Source organism: Prenolepis imparis, unplaced genomic scaffold, assembly GCF_030444845.1.
Source record: "Prenolepis imparis isolate NDT839.2.m4 unplaced genomic scaffold, iyPreImpa1.0 SCAF_11, whole genome shotgun sequence".
NCBI lineage: Eukaryota > Metazoa > Arthropoda > Insecta > Hymenoptera > Formicidae > Prenolepis > Prenolepis imparis.
The window spans coordinates 8,141,979-8,166,610 of record NW_028141169.1 but is presented as its reverse complement, the minus strand read 5'-3'; the positions used below and the strand labels follow the sequence as shown (position 1 = coordinate 8,166,610).

Below are 24,632 nucleotides of genomic sequence, written 5' to 3'. Positions count from 1 at the left end.
GCATATGGAAAGGTATTCGAATTATGATATGATAATTCTTTCGATCATGTAAGATGTTTAAGTTCCTCGGGTACGAATGCCTCTCATCATGATCAAGATTAAACTGAGGTGGGAGCCAGGTAAGTTCGTTCCAGGGATGCGAACATTTATAATTAAATGGCGTTGTTACTTATTACATGGAAGTTCGCGAAGAAGCGGAATAGGGAGATTGTTAGAGAAGGTAGGCTGTGGTTACTCGGATAATCTTCTCTATAATGTAAGACGGTGAATGGAGCGCGCTTGGACGGGTTCTAGCTTACGCGTTCGAGGAAACGTATACTTATAGTTAACAGGGTTTCGAGTAAAAATAGAAGAAAAATCACGAGAACAAACGCTATTATAAGTATAAGTTCGAAAACCTAACAGTAAAGCAAAATTGTTGTTTCTAATTAATTATCCAATACGACAAGAGAGATACCAAAGATCGCGATAATATATTTGCGTCACAATATATTAACAAATCGACAAAAGATAATATTGTTACAAAATTAATGGTTATTATAAACTTATTTTTCTCATCGTAATATTCGACGGTGAAAAATAAATGAAAAAAGTATTCAATATAGTACGAAGATAATAAAGATATTTTCGAAAGAGTTATTTGAAAATTGCGACAAACGTATATCAGCGGAAAAGCGCTTATAATCAGATTAGTATTCGAATGGCCGACGAAGTCGATCTCGTTCGGCCAAAACGACGTAAGTCAAAGCCTTGGTACAAAGGTCGATATCGAAGAGCAGGTGGCGGGAGAGGTGCGTCTCTCGCAAGGGTGTCGAACGCCCAGGTCTCGTGACAAATAGAAGCTTTGTGCCGCGACAATGGGGAGTTTATTTCCGGGCCGGCTGGGGCTACAATGTAGGCACTATACTGTAATTAAATTCCCAAACCCAAGGATTCGGAGGTTATAGAGGACCAGAAGGAAGGATGGAGAGAAAGAGAGACTGAGAGGGAGTGAGACGAAGGGATGTGGGAGGGCGTCGGACAAGGGGGTAGAAGCCTGGCAGAACCTTAGCATATTGCATACTGACCGGTCCGGAACGCTCGAGGCTTTCTCGCGGCAGATGCCATATTGTTTGCCGTATGTTCCTTCCTACCTTCCTTTCCGAGCGTCCAGCTCGCATGTCAAGATGAAACGAATTCCACCTACACGATATATCTTTGTCGGGAAAGTTAAAGAATGATAAGTCTCGGATTAGCCTTTCAATCTCTAAAAGCGAGACTAAATCTCAGCAGCATGAAACTTTGTCCAAAGAATACGATTTAGCAGATATGTAAGAAAAACAAGATTTCTTTAAATTTATTAAACAATCTATGAGAGCCAAAAATCAATATTTTAATATATAATAGTTGCATATGTAATTGTTGACATAATCAGTATTCACAGGCAATATCAGTTTAGCTTATCGTAATAAAAATGATAATTAAAAAAGTTATCGTCAGTGGAGAAAGCAACATGAGTAATACTAAAATTTATAAATAATAGCACGAAATTCAACTGAAAGTATCGGTTACACTACAAAAGACAAATATACAGGGGTAGCAGATTGGAATAAGCGTCAAAATATAAAGTCTCGGCAGATCCCCGAGGCTTAGCATCAGCCTCGAGCTAAACGAAGAGGACACTCTTATCTCCGAGAAAGGATGGGCGCAGTAATCTGTATTGGAAACGTAAGCTAAGTCTTGTGTACTTCCAATACGAGTTGTAAGCAGAAGTGATAAACATACGGAATATAAGCTTCGCAATCTGGAATGAAAAGTTTGATCCTACGGAATGCCAGTTCTAACACAAGCGACTCTAGTGTTACTGTATCTTACGCAAGAAAAAACATAAAGAAATGCGATACAACTCTAATTCGATTGATCAAATTAAAATAATGAAATACAATTTCTTTTAAAAAAAAACATAATATAGATTCGGAAAATTTTGTCAAAAGATCCTTTTAATTTACCTCTAAATCATAATTTTTTAAAATCTATTTTTATATATTTTTTTTTAATTTAATACATAGTGATATATAATTTTTGCGCGAGATCACAAATTCATATAAAACATTGAGCGCGCAGAGAGAGAGAGAGAGAGAGCAATGGTAAAAATTATTTCCCTCATTCTCAAAAATATAAAATTATATAATATAAAATTGTGTATCTAATTAACGAAAAATGGACTATTGACAGCCCATATAAAGTTTTGTCTTCTTATCATACAGTACTTTTTTATGGTTCTATAAAAAATTTATAATTGCATTATATGTGTTAAATAATTGTAATAAAAATATCAAGAAAAATACACTGTAATATATATCGAAATTCTAGTTTTATCTTTATACCACTCAATAGATTCGCACAATATCAATTAACATTATTTAAAAATTCGTGTGTGCAGATTGAATAAACTCATCAGTATTTGACAGTCATTAAAACAAATAGCTCGGTGATAGAAACGATTGAGAAAGCACACGTAATTGCATCGATTGCTTAGATAAACGAAACCTCTCTGTGTCAGAGAGAAAGAGAGTTAGTTGAAAGTGACTGAGAGATGCGGGAGAGATAAGATCGGCAAACAATTCCGCTAGGCGAACTAGAAACGGTTGCGATGCAAAAGCATTATGCGAGAAAGGGACAGAAATAGAGGATATCCTACCGTTTTCCGATAATGTACTATTGCGAATCCCGTGGCATACTTGCTAACCCATCCGTTACTACGATGATGCGCATGATGTACGCACATAACACGTGCGGCAAAGTCTATACAATATACATATAGGGACGCATTTACGATGCAATTTTGTGTAGCAAATCATTTAATGAATTTATATCTCTCACGCAAATTTATATATTTATTGCCAAACACACTGCAAATTCTTTTTTCTTATTTTATTTTATTGAATTAATGCACTATAAAAAGATGTCTGTCTAAAAATATAATATATAATTTAAATGTAAGCGTATATATACCCACAAAATGGCAAAAACAAATTAAATAAGATGCAATAAGATGTTATCACATCATAGAAGAAAGCAATAAAGTTCTCTTTAACAACAGCGCGTTCTCAACGAAAGCACGTAATTTCGTTTCCCCGTAACGCAACCCTTTCCGATCACGCAGCTTCTTAAGGAGACGAACGGGATCAGGATCACGCGTCCCCGTAAAACGGGGATAGCGTTTTAATGCTGGGCAAACACACATATAGATCTCGAGCTGCCGAACGCGAAAGAGGACTTCAGATAGAAAGAGCGAGAGAAAGAGAGAGAAAGGACGAAGGGAAGTAGACGAAAACGTTCGTGCACGGCTTGTCAGGGCGGGGTTCGCTAAAATGAAAGTTGGAGCCACGGCTTGCCGCAGCAAATCCGGCTTGATTAAAACACCGTAGGAGGAATCCCTTACCCCTTTTACCCTTAGCCACCAGCCACCGCGGCCCTACCGCCGCGCCGTCCCGTTTATTTCGACCGTCTTCGGTCGCCAAGGAGCGCGCCAACGTATAATCTTAATGCAGTCTTATACGAGGCGGAACGAGGCTATATTTCATTATAACCCCGCAGTCCTTCCGGGGCCCTTCGCGAACCCTTTCTATTTCTACTGGCTATAAGCGGCGCGCAGCAACCGGGATTTTGCTCCGAGATATCGTTTGCGACGTAGAACCGGGGGGGTGTCGAATAAGTATCGAGACGACAACATGGGCTAAAGTGCCTTCTCAAAATGTGCCTTCCCTAATCTTTTCTCTGTCTCTTTGAAAAACTACAGGGCTCCCCTGTAAGTACGCTGTTGGAATTATAATCCGTGATCGCGTTTGATAACAGTGATGGCACGAGATGCGAAGGGAAATTTTATGATCGATAAACGAGCCATCATTTTCCACGCGGAAATCATTCAAATATTGAGTATAAAATACAATGGAGCAAAAACACACTTCCATCAAGGAGATTGAAAGACGCGAGAAAAACGTGGATAGTTATTGTTATGATACAATTATAATTTTGCTTTTTATTGCTGATTAAAATAATCTACACCAATGCTATTATATAAATTATTGTTTTAAAATACAATAAATAAGCACTCTAGAAATATAATAATAGGAAAATTTGTAAAATTTAAAGTAGTTGTAAGTAATATTTAATATAGTGAGTTTTTTATTTATAAAATTTATTTTTAATGTTAAAATTAAATTAAATAAAATTTTTCAGATTACAAATTGATTCAAAATACGATTAGAGAAAAGAAAAGAGAATTAGCTCGAGAAGAATTATTTCACATTTTGAATGAAAAACCAATGTCGATGAGAATATCCGGCAAACTTGCCGATCGTAGAGAGGCGAACAGGCACAGTGGCAAGGGGGTTTAAAGCTCGAGGGGTAAAAAGGGGGTGTATTTACGACGTTACAATACCCTACGGGCTAATCCTCACCCGGAGCAGTACCTAGGCCGATCGACGCTTCTCCCTTCTTCAGCGAACGCAATCACAACCTTCATTCAAGTACAGAGAAATCCGCCCGAAGTAAAACCATTTCTCTTCCTTGCGCAATCAAGCGAGAATGAAAGCACAAAAAGGAGGTAATAATCGCATACGCTCAGTATTAACAACGTTAGACTAACATTGAACATAATTAATATTAACGTCGTTTCCATTTTTACATTTAAAATATACGTGTTCGATATGTATCGAACATAATCACATCAAACAATTATCTAATATTAAATAAATCGTTCGTTAAATTCACACATCAGATTTAATATAGATATAAAAAAATATAACTTTCGCTTTTATCAATATTTTAAATGTACATTATATTTTTTAAGTCTTTGAAACTTTTCATCATATTCTTAGATTAATTTAAAGTCTATTTTCTTATGAAAAATATAATAATAGAAAAAATATTCAGACGATAAATGACTAGAAATAACAAATTTTTCCAAATATTGTCCAATTCTATGCTGAAAAGTTGATTTTATGTTAAAAGAAGTACGATTGACAAATATCCTATATATTCATAAACAATTATTTCTCAATTATGAGATATAAATTATTATTTTGTTGAAGTATCAATTTTTTCCATAAAAATTAACGTACTTTTAAGAATAGAAAGAAATATATAAAAGAAAAGACCTTATCTTTCTATCTAATCTTTTATAAGATGCCATCTTATAGTACTTGAAAAATAAATTGTTCGCTAGTGATCTTTATATAACGGGAATTAAAAGCCCTTACTCGTCAAGCACTGTATCCCGGCTTGTCTTCTTTTCTCGAGGACTAATTGACACGATTTTTATAAACTCCCCTCTAGCTATGAAGGGTGAAGTCTTCTTTTGTACTACCGCTAACACCTTCAACCTCAGACCCTTTTGCGAATGAGAGTCGCTCTGTGGCTAAAGAGTACAACGATGTTGGTGCACAATTATTATTCTCATGCCGTAGAAAATATCAGAAATGCGTAAAAAACTCTATTCTATGGCTATGTAAAATATCATTTTAAATATATATATATATGTATACAATAAAAGTTTTTTAATCAAATTCTGTTAAATAATTTTTTGCGGAAGAATTTTGAAAATAAAAAAAGAATATCGATAAATAGTATCAGTGATTTAAATAATATTCCGGAAGCTTCTATTTTTAACGCGGAATTTCGTCCCTTAAAGTAGCGCGACTAATTTAAAAAATTGTCTCGCCCGATTGCTTCGTTATAAACGCCTGATAAAATTTTTAACTGAGAGTCACTGTCGTAAATATAGGTACAGGGGTGAAAACAGGGTGCACATTCCAAAGCCTTGGATCTCTGCGTATCCTCGCGCATTCATTCATAAAAATTCACTCAACCGCGTGGCTACTCCCACCGAGTGAATTGGAGGGTTCGTTCCAACCCCGATCAACGTGACAGCTCGACAAAGTTAAAGGGTACTGTGCTTCATCTTTTCAGGTTCCCTCGAGAGAGCCGCTAACAGTGTCTTGCAAAATACAAAGAAGCAAGCTTTCAGAAGAACAGATCGAATGATAGACAGTCGGTGATAGAATATACAAAACTCAAAAATGTATGTCCAAAAATTCGACATAATTTAAATCAAGATATACACATCTAATTATTCCGATTAATATAGATTAATTTTTTCGTCTAACTTGAGAGAGAGAAAAAGAGAGAAAGAAAGAATGGATCTTTCGTCAATAAAAAAAACATATATTATCAATTACTATCGACCTACACTTGCCAGAAATATAACCGAATATTGTTTTTAGTGTAATATCACACGTGTATAAAAGATGCAAATCAGAGGTCGAGGCAGACGGCCGTAAGTAATAAATACGTGTCTTTAAGCGGATTTGGGGCTGGCTTTCCGGTATTTTAACGCCGCGTTTTCCAACCTACCGTGAGATTAGCACATGCCCAAACAGATATTTGTTTACCTTGTTATAAAGTTAGAGTAAGTCGATTTTTCAACTACATATTTTCTCCGAACTATGACGAAGAAAATGTAATCAATCAATCAACAATTTCTATTATGATATTACCAATTAATTATATAAATAAAAAATATTTGTTACTTTTGAGTTTAACTTGTTTAAAAAAAACTGTTAAATATCGTCGATTTCTAATTAAAGTAATTACTTTCTTAATTGCAATGTCCATTATCATCGTATCGAGAATATAAAAGATTATCTCGTACATCGAAAGAATATTATAGCGCAGGATAAGGGTTCCCCTTTAAGAGAAACGACTGCTCGTAATCGTAATCGTAACCGTAACGATCATGAAAGTTGAGGCGCAGATTTCGACATTAATATTCCAGCAACGACTGTGCGAAGACCCATGCCGTTAATAAAGAAATCACCAGTGATTTCAAAATGACAGTCAGTTGTCGATTTCCCATAGACAAGAAGTCGGGCTGATGGCGTTTTAACGTCACTGGCCACTAAAGTTGGGTGCATTAGGGCCAATTTCGATAACTTTGGGGTGACACTCGTTCTTATGAAAGTACTAAACAATATATGATCCCTGATTGCACTTTCCGTGTGACACGCTATTATAAAACTGAACATGTGATTAAACTTTTAGCGATAACGCAAGTTATATTGCACATTATTATGTACTTTTGCAATAAATAAAATTTACATTTGACGAAAGCCAATAATATCAAATATAAAGATAATTGCTTCAAAATAACTGTTTGAGTTTTAACAATAGTAAATATAGTAAAATATCTACAATATATACACACACACACAAACACGCGCGCGTGCACGCACACATATGCATACATTCATATACATTCTCCTAAATCAGTGAAAATATCACTAATTAAAGTGACAAGATTTTACTAAAAGTCAGTGGAAACACTCACAGTTTATAACGGAAATGCAAACTGTGAATATTTTCACTGATTATCGATCAAATCTTGTCATTCTAATTAGTGATATTTTCACTTATTTGGTTTAAAAGAAAGTGCACCATATATATTATAAATGTATGTAAATTAATTAATAATTGATTAATTTTTCAATAAAATTTTGCTATTACATTCAGTGAAAAATAAGACGGAGGTGCAAACTGTGAGTATTTTCACTGACTATTGATCAAATCTTGTCATTCTAATTAGTGACATTTTCACTGATTTGGTTCAAGAAAATGTACACCATGTATATAATAAATATATGTAAATTAATTAATGGTTAAATAATTTTTCAATAAAATTTTACTATTACATTCAGTGAAAAATAAGACGGAGGTGCAAACTGTGAGTACTTTCACTGATTATCGATCAAATCTTGTCATTTTAATTAGTGACATTTTCACTGATTTAGTTTAGGAGAATATGTATCATGTATATAATATATATGTAAATTAATTAATGATTGATTAATTTTTCAATAAAATTTTGCTATTACATTCAGTGAAAAATAAGACGGCGGTGCAAACTGTGAGTATTTTCACTGATTCTCGATCAAATCTTGTCGCTTTAATTAGTGACATTTTCACTGATTTAGTTTAGGAGAATGTGCACCATATATATAATATATATATGTAAATTAATTAATATTTGATTAATTTTTTAATAAAATTTTGCTATTATATTCAGTAAAAATAAGACGGAAGTGCAAACTGTGAGTATTTTCACTGATTCTCGATCAAATCTTGTCATTCTAATTAGTGACATTTTCACTGATTTGGTTCAAGAAAATGTACACCATGTATATAATAAATATATGTAAATTAATTAATGGTTAAATAATTTTTCAATAAAATTTTGCTATTACATTCAGTGAAAAATAAGACGGCGGTGCAAACTGTGAGTATTTTCACTGATTCTCGATCAAATCTTGTCGCTTTAATTAGTGACATTTTCACTGATTTAGTTTAGGAGAATGTGCACCATATATATAATATATATACGTAAATTAATTAATATTTGATTAATTTTTTAATAAAATTTTGCTATTATATTCAGTAAAAATAAGACGGAAGTGCAAACTGTGAGTATTTTCACTGATTCTCGATCAAATCTTGTCATTCTAATTAGTGACATTTTCACTGATTTGGTTCAAGAAAATGTACACCATGTATATAATAAATATATGTAAATTAATTAATGGTTAAATAATTTTTCAATAAAATTTTGCTATTACATTCAGTGAAAAATAAGACGGCGGTGCAAACTGTGAGTATTTTCACTGATTCTCGATCAAATCTTGTCGCTTTAATTAGTGACATTTTCACTGATTTAGTTTAGGAGAATGTGCACCATATATATAATATATATACGTAAATTAATTAATATTTGATTAATTTTTTAATAAAATTTTGCTGTTATATTCAGTAAAAATAAGACGGAAGTGCAAACTGTGAGTATTTTCACTGATTCTCGATCAAATCTTGTCGCTTTAATTAGTGACATTTTCACTTATTTGGTTTAAAAGAAAGTGCACCATATATATTATAAATGTATGTAAATTAATTAATGATTGATTAATTTTTCAATAAAATTTTGCTATTACATTCAGTGAAAAATAAGACGGAGGTGCAAACTGTGAGTATTTTCACTGACTATCGATCAAATCTTGTCATTCTAATTAGTGACATTTTCACTGATTTGGTTCAAGAAAATGTACACCATGTATATAATAAATATATGTAAATTAATTAATGGTTAAATAATTTTTCAATAAAATTTTGCTATTACATTCAGTGAAAAATAAGACGGCGGTGCAAACTGTGAGTATTTTCACTGATTCTCGATCAAATCTTGTCGCTTTAATTAGTGACATTTTCACTGATTTAGTTTAGGAGAATGTGCACCATATATATAATATATATACGTAAATTAATTAATATTTGATTAATTTTTTAATAAAATTTTGCTGTTATATTCAGTAAAAATAAGACGGAAGTGCAAACTGTGAGTATTTTCACTGATTCTCGATCAAATCTTGTCGCTTTAATTAGTGACATTTTCACTTATTTGGTTTAAAAGAAAGTGCACCATATATATTATAAATGTATGTAAATTAATTAATGATTGATTAATTTTTCAATAAAATTTTGCTATTACATTCAGTGAAAAATAAGACGGAGGTGCAAACTGTGAGTATTTTCACTGACTATCGATCAAATCTTGTCATTCTAATTAGTGACATTTTCACTGATTTGGTTCAAGAAAATGTACACCATGTATATAATAAATATATGTAAATTAATTAATGGTTAAATAATTTTTCAATAAAATTTTGCTATTACATTCAGTGAAAAATAAGACGGCGGTGCAAACTGTGAGTATTTTCACTGATTCTCGATCAAATCTTGTCGCTTTAATTAGTGACATTTTCACTGATTTAGTTTAGGAGAATGTGCACCATATATATAATATATATACGTAAATTAATTAATATTTGATTAATTTTTTAATAAAATTTTGCTATTATATTCAGTAAAAATAAGACGGAAGTGCAAACTGTGAGTATTTTCACTGATTCTCGATCAAATCTTGTCATTCTAATTAGTGACATTTTCACTGATTTGGTTCAAGAAAATGTACACCATGTATATAATAAATATATGTAAATTAATTAATGGTTAAATAATTTTTCAATAAAATTTTGCTATTACATTCAGTGAAAAATAAGACGGCGGTGCAAACTGTGAGTATTTTCACTGATTCTCGATCAAATCTTGTCGCTTTAATTAGTGACATTTTCACTGATTTAGTTTAGGAGAATGTGCACCATATATATAATATATATACGTAAATTAATTAATATTTGATTAATTTTTTAATAAAATTTTGCTGTTATATTCAGTAAAAATAAGACGGAAGTGCAAACTGTGAGTATTTTCACTGATTCTCGATCAAATCTTGTCGCTTTAATTAGTGACATTTTCACTTATTTGGTTTAAAAGAAAGTGCACCATATATATTATAAATGTATGTAAATTAATTAATGATTGATTAATTTTTCAATAAAATTTTGCTATTACATTCAGTGAAAAATAAGACGGAGGTGCAAACTGTGAGTATTTTCACTGACTATCGATCAAATCTTGTCATTCTAATTAGTGACATTTTCACTGATTTGGTTTAAGAAAATGTACACCATGTATATAATAAATATATGTAAATTAATTAATGGTTAAATAATTTTTCAATAAAATTTTACTATTACATTCAGTGAAAAATAAGACGGAGGTGCAAACTGTGAGTACTTTCACTGATTATCGATCAAATCTTGTCATTTTAATTAGTGACATTTTCACTGATTTAGTTTAGGAGAATATGTATCATGTATATAATATATATGTAAATTAATTAATGATTGATTAATTTTTCAATAAAATTTTGCTATTACATTCAGTGAAAAATAAGACGGCGGTGCAAACTGTGAGTATTTTCACTGATTCTCGATCAAATCTTGTCGCTTTAATTAGTGACATTTTCACTGATTTAGTTTAGGAGAATGTGCACCATATATATAATATATATATGTAAATTAATTAATATTTGATTAATTTTTTAATAAAATTTTGCTATTATATTCAGTAAAAATAAGACGGAAGTGCAAACTGTGAGTATTTTCACTGATTCTCGATCAAATCTTGTCATTCTAATTAGTGACATTTTCACTGATTTGGTTCAAGAAAATGTACACCATGTATATAATAAATATATGTAAATTAATTAATGGTTAAATAATTTTTCAATAAAATTTTACTATTACATTCAGTGAAAAATAAGACGGAGGTGCAAACTGTGAGTACTTTCACTGATTATCGATCAAATCTTGTCATTTTAATTAGTGACATTTTCACTGATTTAGTTTAGGAGAATATGTATCATGTATATAATATATATGTAAATTAATTAATGATTGATTAATTTTTCAATAAAATTTTGCTATTACATTCAGTGAAAAATAAGACGGCGGTGCAAACTGTGAGTATTTTCACTGATTCTCGATCAAATCTTGTCGCTTTAATTAGTGACATTTTCACTGATTTAGTTTAGGAGAATGTGCACCATATATATAATATATATATGTAAATTAATTAATATTTGATTAATTTTTTAATAAAATTTTGCTATTATATTCAGTAAAAATAAGACGGAAGTGCAAACTGTGAGTATTTTCACTGATTCTCGATCAAATCTTGTCATTCTAATTAGTGACATTTTCACTGATTTGGTTCAAGAAAATGTACACCATGTATATAATAAATATATGTAAATTAATTAATGGTTAAATAATTTTTCAATAAAATTTTACTATTACATTCAGTGAAAAATAAGACGGAGGTGCAAACTGTGAGTACTTTCACTGATTATCGATCAAATCTTGTCATTTTAATTAGTGACATTTTCACTGATTTAGTTTAGGAGAATATGTATCATGTATATAATATATATGTAAATTAATTAATGATTGATTAATTTTTCAATAAAATTTTGCTATTACATTCAGTGAAAAATAAGACGGCGGTGCAAACTGTGAGTATTTTCACTGATTCTCGATCAAATCTTGTCGCTTTAATTAGTGACATTTTCACTGATTTAGTTTAGGAGAATGTGCACCATATATATAATATATATATGTAAATTAATTAATATTTGATTAATTTTTTAATAAAATTTTGCTATTATATTCAGTAAAAATAAGACGGAAGTGCAAACTGTGAGTATTTTCACTGATTCTCGATCAAATCTTGTCACTTTAATTAGTGACATTTTCACTGATTTAGTTTAGGAGAATGTGCACCATATATATAATATATATGTATGTGTAAATTAATTAATGGTTGATTGATTTTTTAATGAAATTTTCCTATTACATTCAGTGAAAAAAAGACGGAGATGCAAACTATGAGTATTTTCACTGATTATCGATCAAATCTTGTCTCAAACACACACACACACACAACACATATAAAATATCATATATATATATATATATATATATATATATATAAATTATTACATAATTTTTTTATTATTATATCTAAATAGTAAACTAAATGTTTTTAAGATTTTAAAGATTTATAGAATTGCAATCTTAATAAAGTACAAATCTCACACGCTGTATAATCTAATCTCTTATCTAATCTTACTAATAATTCCTATTTAAAATTCTTCACACTATTTTAAAAAAACAATTTTATTTTCTATTTCTTAAAAAATTGAACTTATAAATTCAATTTATTTTGCAATAATGAAAAATTATGTTATAATATTTTCACTAATATATATTATAGACATTTTACTATATTATTATATTTACTATTTTTATTATTGTTCACTTAAATATAGTAAGAGATTTCTCTTCAGAGGATTGCTGGTGGCACCCTCTGCTCTACTAGCTGTTAACTTCATCGCTACTGGGGCTTCTTTTATTGATTTTTAAAAATTTATTTATTAATCTATTTAAAAATCTATTTTTTCTTTCTTGTACATATACAAAAAAATTTCCTTATATATTTTTACGATTATGTCTTAAATTTTGATATCGAATTAGTTATTTCAAATTAGTTTCGATTTTTAAATTATAATCTATACTCGCTGTAAAAATATTAATTTTCATTAAACAATTATAGCAATGCATTTACGATAATTCATAGCAAGAATGAGTACGATCTCCCTCCTAGCTTCAATCTCAGCAAAGACTTTATCTTATTCAGAACCGTGCAGAACAACCCCTCGAACTCCTTCTCCTGATCCTTGCCGACGGCTAAATAGCTAACTTCGCGCAACTATCCCAATAGATTATGATTATTGTGGAGGAAAGCTCTGATTTATGCAATTATCATAAATTCAGTCCCCCGCCTACCACCTTGCGTATGTTCAAGACGCTTCTGCTGTAGTTCCATTCACAAGATTTCAATAGCGAATTATATGCCCGTAAAGCGCCCATCTCCACTCTTTTACGAAATACCTTTCGCAATTATATTCAATATATATTCTGCGCACCGTTCTTTTTCATATGTCACATTGCTTTTTCAATTATGAGAGCTATAAATATATATACGATAAAAATACATACATATATATATATATATATATATATATATATATGTATATAATATATAATTAAAGAAAAGAGATAAGAATTTTCGCTTATTTACAAGCAAATTGTTTATAACGTTAAGCTTAGAGTGTGATAATAATTTCTAATATTCAAAGAAAATACTTCGAATATCGATTATTTGTTTTTTTTTAATTTGTATTGATAAAATATTAATATGTTTAATTTGAAATAATTATACAAGGTTTGAAAAGCTTCTACTAAAATTATATATTTTCTATTTTTGGATAAAAAAGAAATAACCATTCCTTATGGAGTCAAAGAAGAGCTCTACTTCCTCGGCAACTACCCCTAAATCGATTGAAACGACGTCGAGAAATACCCTTAGCCACCCCTCAGCTTAACATAGCATAAGCGAAGATATCTCGTTTATCGGCTGATAATGCAATAGCAAACTGATAAGATAATCACTCGAGATAACAAATAACAATATAATATTCCCCCCTTATTGTAAAAGTAATATAAAAACCTTTTTAGCAATTTAACACAAACAAGTGTTTCTTAATTATTAGAAACGAGTCATTAAAATAAACTTGAAAGTATATATCATAACGTATCATCATCTGATAGTAATATATAGAAACCTTGATAAGACAATAATTATATAACATTTCAATATTCAGTGTATAATGCAATTAAAAATGCAATAAAAATTTTCATGTACAAATATATTAATTATATGATCTGTTGAGTCAAGAATATACAGCTTGTAAAATATCTGCGAATATAATTATTTACGTTTCAGAATCATAATCATAACTAATTAAATATCGATAATAGAAATAACTAGAAAAAGAAACTATAAAAATATCTTTCTGTATGTTTACACACACACAATTATATACATCTATTACAAAACTTTGAAATTTCCTTTAAATAATCTATGCTTTCTCCTCTTGCAAAATAATATATAAATATAAATTTGTCGTCAACATATATGAACAATGTTTTCTTAATTTAGATCATTAATTATGAGATCTCATTAAAAATATTTAAAATCAATAATTTGGAAATATTACATTATATACAGATTGCGCAATGACTTTATTTACATATTTCTTCTATAACCGATTTTAGTCTCCACTCAATAAATCATATAAGATCAAAGGCATTATTAACAAGAATACAGGATCGTCAATATGATAGTGATAAATCTGAAAATTATCTCTTTCGTTGTGCACCACGGATTCAAGCTTGCGTCGACATTTATATGAGCAATAACAATGTCCCACGTACGAAATGATCGATAAAAACAGCTACTGCGTGACAATGTGAAACGTCAGCGCTTTATGTCGTTACAATCGTTTCGTTTTACGTTCCTCATAGATCTTACCCTTTCATATTGCGGCAAATTCGCGGTAATCTTATAATTTTTCTTTATTAAATTTATCAGATGCAATAAACTTAAGGATAAGAATATCTTATTCATGAAGAATGATTTTAAAAATCCGAGTAAGTTACAATACTTTTTTGTTTTCTTATCTATTATACGCGATTTTAACTTTATCAACATTCTTAGAGGATCCAGATATAATTAGTAAATAATTTAAAAACATTTACTTTTTTGTTTTACGCATTCTAAGTTTCGCAATATTAAAAATTAAAGAAAATTATATAAAACAGATTAATTTTGCGATTATATATGAAAAATATTTTACTATTGCAAGAAGAAATCTTTTAAAGGATTTGATATTTCTCAACTCGATATATATGTGGCTGACAAGCTGACACGCTTTAAAGATTATTCTCTGCTCAAGATAATAATTATATCGTTCTTAAAAAATAGGACAATCTTTTTCTTCAACGTTCTATTATTAAAGTCGATTATTCGTACAATTTTAGGACCGATATTGTTTCGACAAATCGTCGAAATTATCGTCAGGCTACGTGCAAATTACACGCGCAAAGTTTACGCGATTTAATTGAGATTGTACGGTTCTTACGATAGTCGTTGCGGATTATCTGTGAATTATTCATGTCCTACCTTTTTCGGAGAAGGATGCAACACGGTCACCGGGACTTGGCGGAGGGTCGGCATGGACGGTGGGTTCGAAGGTAACTCGAGTAGATGTTGTATCGAGTGATTTTGCCTTGTTTTTCTGGACGCCATTCTGTTAACAAATAAATTCACATTTTAGTAATTAATTTCAGTAATTCAAAATTTTTTGAATGAAATATTTCCTATCTATCAAATAATTAAACGCTATTAGAAATCTAGCATTATTCTCTACATTTATTCCTGCGAAACTTTATCATTCATAATTCAGTATATATGTAGCTTTTCTTTAATTTCAAAATCCAATGCAAATTCACCATTATTCTTTATTACATCAGAGAAATATCTAGAAAAGAAATAAATATAATTTCAATTCATAATGTGTGTTAAATATGATGAAACATATAATTAAATCTTATTTTGCTCTTAATACGCGAATTTTATTTATAACGAAAATATCGTGAAACAGAGATACACTACTATAATCATACGAACAATCCGTACGTAACCATGTACATAGACACCTTTTTCCAAGCGCGCAGAGGTACTGGATATCGGATAAAACTTTCGCATTTAACTTTTCCGTCCTGCTGGGGAAACGACCAACAAAGCTCATCACCGGAAAGTTTTCCGAGACAAGGATAGTCGAGAGGGAGATAGAACGAGCGCGCATGCTCTCACCACAACGTAGTCGCGACCGTGATTTCGCCAACATCCGAACTCAGACTATCCAAATATCGAACGTCCAGACTCTGATATTTGTTAGATAAGCTACAAAGTTGCGCGTCATTCTACGGTATACGAAAAATAACACTAAAAAATAGACTAAAAAATAAAATATAATGGGTAACTTCCACATTAATCTAATAAAAATTATCTATAATTAATGGACAATAAGAGTATATTAATAATTATACAACACATAATGCATGTATAACTCCGCTTGTTTCAAGTTGGAGCAATTTTTGTTATTTACTGATTTTTTTAAACGAGATACGAGCTAAACGAATTTTATTGAAGTTTACATGTTTAATTCTTGAAGCATACATATGTCAAAGATTGGCAAGGATTTATGAAAAAAAAATCTCTTTAGAGAACAGACTCATACGATTCCTATAAAATATATGTATATATGAAACACATCCGCTCTCGCGTACCTGAAGGGGGATGTAGTAGCTCCCCTATAACCGTCGCAAAAGTTTGTCTCTCTCGCGTGTTTACGCACGCGCCATATCACTCGCGCACACAAACACATAGACATATATATACTTTACTGGTTTGCAAACTGTAAACACGAGTACGTGTCTGCGAGGATTACGACCGTGACCTTACCGACCAAATCCTTAGCAAAAAAAAAAGGAAAATGTCTTTTTAATTGACAAAAACAGTTTTACAAATGTTAAAATTGTTTTTCACTTTTTATTGTATAATTTTCCTCTCTTTTTGTCTCCCTCTCTTTCTATGATTATTATATGTATAACATATTCAGCAATATAGATTTAAAAAATTAACTATTTAAAACAATCTTGTTTTATTAGATATAAATAATAAGATATATAATTAATTCAGTCTTTATTGACGTAGAATCTAATTTACAAATATATGCTAAAATATTTAAAACAATCCTATAATAATCTATATATTTCAGTCGCCCCCTTCTTTTAATTAATAGATAAGAATTTATAATAGGATATCAGGTTGAAACTGATACAGCTCATTGAGATTAATTCTGATGCAATTCATAGCAGATATGCTGCAAATATTACCAGCTTTGATCATCCAGTCGCAACGACGTTCGTGCCAATCGATTGAACGCATTCAGCCATAATGCATATATATATAATATATATATATATATATATATATATATATATATATATATAACTCTAATTAGTCATTGATATCAAATCTGAGAATATTTATAGTAAATAAAAAATTTTTAATATTAAATTTTATACTGACATGAATAGCTTTGTGACACATCATAAAGATCTTTTCTTTTTAATATTTAATATTGAAAATATGTTATGAAATTGTCTTAATTAAATATTTTAAATGTGAGAATTTTTTTTAATTAAGTTAATTTGATATTTAAAAAAATTTTCTTGTGCATAGTTGTAAAAATGTTGATATCTTTTTTATAGCCTGTTCACTCACACACAATTCTCTCCTATTGTTCAAATATCCGGTCATTTCAGAGGACCCGCATATCTGATTACGTTATCGTTGCATGATTCTACGTTCCGATTCACGTATCGTACGATAAATTCATAAATTATCTATAATCTTTCGGTGAAAAATCGTATCTACTATAAATCATCGTATCTACGATAAATCACGCGGATAAATAGATTTTTGCAAGACAATAGCTCCCAACCTTTTTCTACTTCCTTCCTACTTCTCCTCAATCGATTCGCCATAAACGCGCACCGCCCGTTACGAGCACGCTCTTCTGAACTTCGACCGATTTGAAACACGACCCGAGAATTAAATAAAGTGTGATCGATCACATCCGATAGATTCGTTTAGCAGATTTCGTAAGACAATCCACTTCGTAACAGTCTTAGCAAGTATTTAAACATGAAATACTTTATAGATATATTAAATCATAGATGTTTTATAGGCAATATATTTGCAAGATACATTTTATCTATATTTTGGCTAACAAGCAAACATTTTGTCTGAGATTTGTTTAATTAAAAAAAAATAATTTAAATAAAAAGTAAAATTTTACTATCTTCTAAAAATTTCCAAAGTTTAATTCCTAACAGACTTCTTATTTTGTATGTAATTTATAATTTGAATACCAATCTCTCATAAATACATAGTTTGAAAAAATTAATTTTATATTAGTTCATTAAATCTACAGAGAAAAGATGACTCAATAAAAAGAAAGAAAGAAAAAATCTGAAACATTTGTATGATATTATTATATAATCCCAGATATCGCAGTGAATTATATAGCGTACAGTTAAAATAACTCAACTCATAAATGTATCGTATGAGATAAATACATTTAATCTTAAGTGGAATATTAAAAGAGAGAGAAATCTATCTGTAGATTGACGTATAGATAATAGAATATTAAATAAAATATTAACTAATTGGATAATGACATAACGTTTTATGTGTGTGTAACCATTTTAAAGATAATATTGTATAAAGATAAATAAATCTAACAAGATACATCCATTATATAAATCTCTTAATTAACGAATACTATGCGCTTAAATTAACAAATGTTTAAATTAACTGATCTTTATTTTGTAATGTTTCTCTTTGCGCAGCGTTTCAATTCCGAATAAGCAATCAGATTTCGCTATACTCTCGCGTCTTAGATCAATTAGCAGGGGCAAAAGCAAAGAGGAAAAGAAGAGGGACAAGATGAGGGAGGAGAAGAGAGAAGGGAGGATACGTATTTCAGTCATCCGACCAACTTTTGCAAGTTTAATGCCCGGGCGCTCGAGTAATTTAACACGACGAAATTAACTTTTCAGTTTTACCAAAGTTTCCTGGCAACTTAACCGCGTCTCCATCCCCTTTTCGCTCCTTTCACGTCGTCCCGCGCTTTCCATCCTCCCGGAATCCACTTCCCTACACCCCCTCGAACCAACACGAAGACTCGAGACCAACTTTTAAAGCGCTCGTCGTGGTAACAACTGCGTTGCGCGGCGCTCGCTCCGCCGAACTATAATTCCACCCTTAAGACCTAAAGTTTACGACGTAAACTTCCCCGCTGCCGCGAGAGGACTGATGCCGATGCTGCAAGTTTGAGAGTGAGAGGCCGAGACTGAGAATGGTACCAAAATCATTGTCTTAGCCGAATCTTCATATCGAACGGTCGTAAAATTCATGATAATTAAAACTTGCATGCGTCTTTTCAAAGTTAACATCTTTTTCTGATGCGCGTCTCAATAAAGAGATATTAAGTAAAATTTGTTGTTTAAATGCTATTAAAAAATTAAATATTATTAAATTATAACGATCTACGAGAGATTAAAACAAATGTTATAAAAATATATGAATAAAAACAAGCATATTTTTATGCTATATGTAGAAATTACAACATTATTATAAACTACAAATTGTATATTATGATTTTGTATATGCTTATATGTATATGAAATTATTGGTAGCTATAAGGCAAACGATGACAAATCAGAACTTACAAACAAATCCATAAAAATAAAACGTTATAAAAATGAAAAATTATTCATGCGCGAAATATGAAATATGTTTTCATTTTATGCTATTACTTTAAAGCTTTCTCTTTTATTTTCTGCAAGACGTATATTTTATTCTTATCACTTCTTCATGTGACTCATTATTTCATTCATAAATCACATTGCTAAAACGTGATCATCGATTAAATGCGAATAAGCAAATATATTTTTGAGATAATTTTCAACCCTCTTTTTTTCTCTTTCTTTGACATAAACTAAAAGTCTCAGTCGATCGGGAATTTTATGTCTCGTGCCAATACTTCTCCGACTAGTTTTGCGTGGCTATTATAACCGCACGATTGGCTCTCCGTTACTTCCCATTCGTCTGTCCCGACATCCGCAACTTCTCGACGATCTCTCGAATCTTTTCGCCGAGAGTCAGCACGACTACCGAGCGGATACCGAAGCTTGAGATATCGTCGCTATCGCTCATTCTAAAATGTCAGTTCTTCCGGCAAACAAAGACTTTAACGACCTAGATTTTCAACTCGCATTTTTGGCAAAATTCGCCATAAAAATACTGTTCATGATGGAAAAGTGTGCGTAAACGCGTTGTTGAAAACAGGAAAAGATCCGAGAAGATATGGATAATTATGATAGATTCATACTTTTTCGCGATGACGAAGTATAGGACACCAAAAAATGCGCTCTAGTAAAAACTTTCACACGAACTATTTCCTTTTCGAGTCGATTTTGATGTCAAACTTTTCAAACTATACCATTATACAGTAATTGAAATACGTATTACGCGTTATCAACTTTTAATTGCATACTAACATTTTTAAGTAAGTCTTTTCATTTATATTTAAATTTTTAAGTTTAAATCTCTTATGAATGTTTAATTAAAATAAGAATGCATTATTTAAATTTCATATCCATTATCGAATGCGTTATTTAATCTCATCTATTAAGTTTACATTCCTCTTACCATCTTCTATTATCGTTACGTATATATGCGTAACATGTTATTGTGCGCTGAACTAAAATGGAATAAGAAGAGAAATATGGCTTATATTCAAAATAGCTTTTATGGAAATAGAAAAAAAAGCTACTTGTTATATTCATCGTTTTCGCCACGTGTTTTTTAGTAAATGTATGTATATTATTTTATAATAAATATTATATAGAGCACTAATTTAAATAAATTACTGATCCATATAAATATTAGCGAAAATTTCAAATATCAACAACACTAATGAGTGAAAAAAATATTGTTTTGTGTATGTATATAATGCTTTCAAAAATATATTAAACAGAAGATAAAAAAAAGGTTTCTAAATTGATAAAAACATACGTATAAGTTGAAGTTCAATTCGTTAATAAATAACGTAATTAATATAGACCAAAACGTTAATATAGAACATGAAAGACTGCTTCTCTTTTCATTTGCATCTTTAATAACAGCTACAATCATTTGCATTTCTAATACAAAAGTCTATGCGCCTATTACTCTTAAACGCTTTCAGCGTAAATACGAAAATACTAAAGTTTTACATGCAATTAACAGTTCATGACGCATTATTGTGCATCTTTTAATGACTTATATAATAGAAAGAGAGCGAAAGAATTATGATAAAATGTACAAAGCTTGCCTGCAACAGTACGTCAATGTTTATGTAAAAAGATACGAAGCGGAATGAAATAAATTTGCGACTTGTGCTCTCCTAAGACACAACGAGAAGGGACAACAGGAAATGACAAGGATTACGACGTGAGCATCAACGATAATGTCGACAACGATGACGACGACAACAACAAGACGCACGCGCGTGGAATCAGAGTTGAAAGGCCTCGGACCACGCTCCGCGGGACCCCAAAAGCGCTCGGCCAACAGCCACTTGGTGGAATTCGAAGCACAATGCCAACAACGCGGAATTACACCGCGAGAGTTGGAACGATAGCAGCTTAATTAGTACCTCTACATCGCCGTGCATTGAGTCACTGTCACATATGTTGCTAAATGCAACCGGAATTATCGTTTGTGACATCTCATACGCAAAAGCAAAGGAAGCGCGGACTCTTTTCGTAGTATCTCGCGCGCAAATCAAATAGATGTTCAACACGTGAATGTAATGCAAGCCTGAGGCAAAACAGGGGATTAAAAAGATGTCGGTGTATTATAATACTTTCTGGATCCATATATAAATATAGCTAATTCAACATAAGAACGTCTCTCTAAAAATTCTTTAAAATTAAAAATAAATGTATTTATTCGATTAATTATTTATTTTTTATTAAGTGTAAAATAGGAATAAAAATGATTAAACTAACATTAAAAATATTTTTATAATATATAAAAATATATTTATAAATATATAAAAAATAGAAATTAAAAATTAAAGATCATTTGCCTGTTATACAGAAAATACGCGCATATATCATAAAAAAATATAAAATAAATACAAGAATATAACTTACGTACAAACGCATTAAATATAATAAAATATGAAACACTTTATATAGAGCCATGATGAAAGAATAATAAAAGATCACATAAAAGCTCTTTCAATTATAGAATTATAGATTTATATATAAATCTTGATTTTAATGATTATTATCTAAATTAACGATCAGTTCGGTTTTTTTTAACATCAAGTCTCCAATGTGCGTGGTGTGAATTAGGGTTTTCGGTTTCCGATAGAATTCGCTCCGCTAGAAGAGAAGCGCAAAAGTTTTCGACGCTCGCGAAACTTTCGAACGTGCGACGGGTTGGTATTGGTAAGTGAAAGGGGTTCCCTCGCAGAGGATTAATCTCGCATTGAGTCTGCGCGCACGGAATCCCGATAATCAAAAGCGTTGATACTCTCACAACAAGCATCGTTATATAGTCGGGCCAGCAGACGATCAGCTGACCTGGCTTTACACTCCGGTATAAATATAGTATTTTGTCCAACTTGCATCGACCATCCATACAAGCAATTCCATTACTTATTACGTAATATGCTTCGATTCAAAGTCATCAGAGATCAGGAATAATTTAAAAACTAGCAGAACACGAAGTTGTTTCAACTTTGATACTGATAGTGATTAGCATGAATGTTCAAACGCGAAAGGCGTAGAGATATAATATATATTATTAAAAACCTACAGAAGTATCTCTAATGAAGAAATAAAATATATACGTGGAACGTGCAAGATACTACTAAAATTACAACAATCAGTTCTCGAAAAGCAATTATTAATAGAAAGAGACACACGTGACACAAGAGAACGATCATCAAGTTGAACAATAAAATGCATAACATGCGATATATACGCAGAAAATCTTTCTTTGCTACTTCTATCCATTATTTAGCGTTTTACTTCTATAATAGAAACGAATAATTCATACCTCGAGCATTCATACCTTGATTAAATTTCGCGATGCGGCAAAGTATCCGCGCGATTTACACGTTATCACGTCTCGCACATCTCCGAACTATCGCGGGATCCACGCGACTACAACAAGTCATCTCGCGACAATCGTATCTCGCGTCGTGCTCCACTTTACTCATCCCTTCCGTCAGCCCCGCACGCGACACGTTTATAGCTGGCACGCGTTCTGGCGTTACCGACAGAGCAAACTCGTTACTAGGTTCCGCTGAAAAGGGATGCTGCTAGCAAGAGCACACGGGGGTGGTGAGCGATCGTCGCTTCTCCCCTCCGTTGGGCGCGCGCGACCCCTCTTCACCCTCTTGTCGTTTCTCGCAGTTTCCAGGATCTCCGGAAAACTTTGCTGGAAAGCGGCAGGCGGCAGCAACCGGGTGGGGGTTGGCGAATATATACGGGGTAGGTAGACTTCGAGTAGGGGAAATGGTTCCCTCCGCGCCGCTAAGCCACCCCCTTCATACCCTCCATCCACCCTTTATCTGTCTCTGTGTGTAAGCACGAACGCGGTAAATAAAAAAGTTTCATGTCACTCTCTCGCGAATTCGTCGGCAATGCGCAGGCACCAACATGGTCGCGCACTTCGCGAAACTTTCTCGAAACACCTATAGATTATCAAACAACAGCTACGCGAGAGCGTTTACTTACGAAGCGGCGAGAATAGTTAGGAAGAAACTAATATTCTTGGATGAGCATCGAGCTGGATATTAAATGCGTCTCTCTTACTAATTGTGAGAGTGTTTGTTAATGTTTCAGAATTACATTTTTGAGAGAAAACATTTAGAAGTAAAATATTTATATAATAATATAATATAATTAATTGTGTGTGTGCATGTGTGCACCTCTCTGCTCCACACAATTATATACAATACTATTTTGACATATAATCTAATGCACATATATACTACGCGAATATTGTGCGAACAGTTCATGGTATACTCGATTATCAATAATTAATAAAGTTTATAATTGCGGAATTATTGATACGTCATTATGATAAATGAATTATAGGAAAATTGAAAAACCGATTATACGTTTAGAATCATAACAATAAACGCATTATTCGACTAGTGTCCTGCTTTTAAGGATTCAATCGGAAATCTTGAGAAACAATAGCGCGAGCGCATGAAGCACGTGGCGGATGTTTAGAAAAGTGTTATCGTGGTAATCTAGCGAAGCGCAAAAGCACGCGCGAGTTGGATCCGATGGGAACATGAAGAAGGACGAAATGCTCGGTCCGCTTAATCGTTAGACCGACAAGTGCATATAGGATAGTTTCTTTCTGATTGTCGGAAACTGTCTACTCGTGGTACGGTAGCCGTACCTGGTTGCCTGCCGCCTGCCCTCGTGGGAGTCAGCTAAGGGAAATCAATATCTCACTAGGGGTAGAGAACATGAGGAAGAGAGAGACCAAGAGCAGCGAGAGTAGGAGCCGGTAAAGGCGGAGAAGGAAGATGA

At 31.8% G+C, this 24,632-nt stretch overlaps 1 protein-coding gene across 11 annotated transcripts in view; it reads right to left on the bottom strand.

Annotated features, from left to right (window-relative positions):
- The window catches only part of LOC145943055 (uncharacterized), a 300,469-nt gene that overhangs the window by 267,341 nt on the left and 8,496 nt on the right, over positions 1-24,632 (bottom strand). For 9 of the 11 annotated variants that reach the window (XR_014426468.1, XM_083050296.1, XM_083050295.1 and 6 more), the window contains exon 3: positions 15,574-15,700. Coding sequence is in view for 10 of the 11 variants with exons in the window: in XM_083050296.1 (XP_082906422.1) it covers positions 15,574-15,699 (126 nt within the window). In the remaining variant the exon portion in view is untranslated. Of the gene's footprint in view, positions 1-15,573; positions 15,701-23,139; positions 24,043-24,632 lie in introns of those variants that run through there. The other 2 variants (XM_083050287.1, XM_083050286.1) reach the window with 2 other exon arrangements.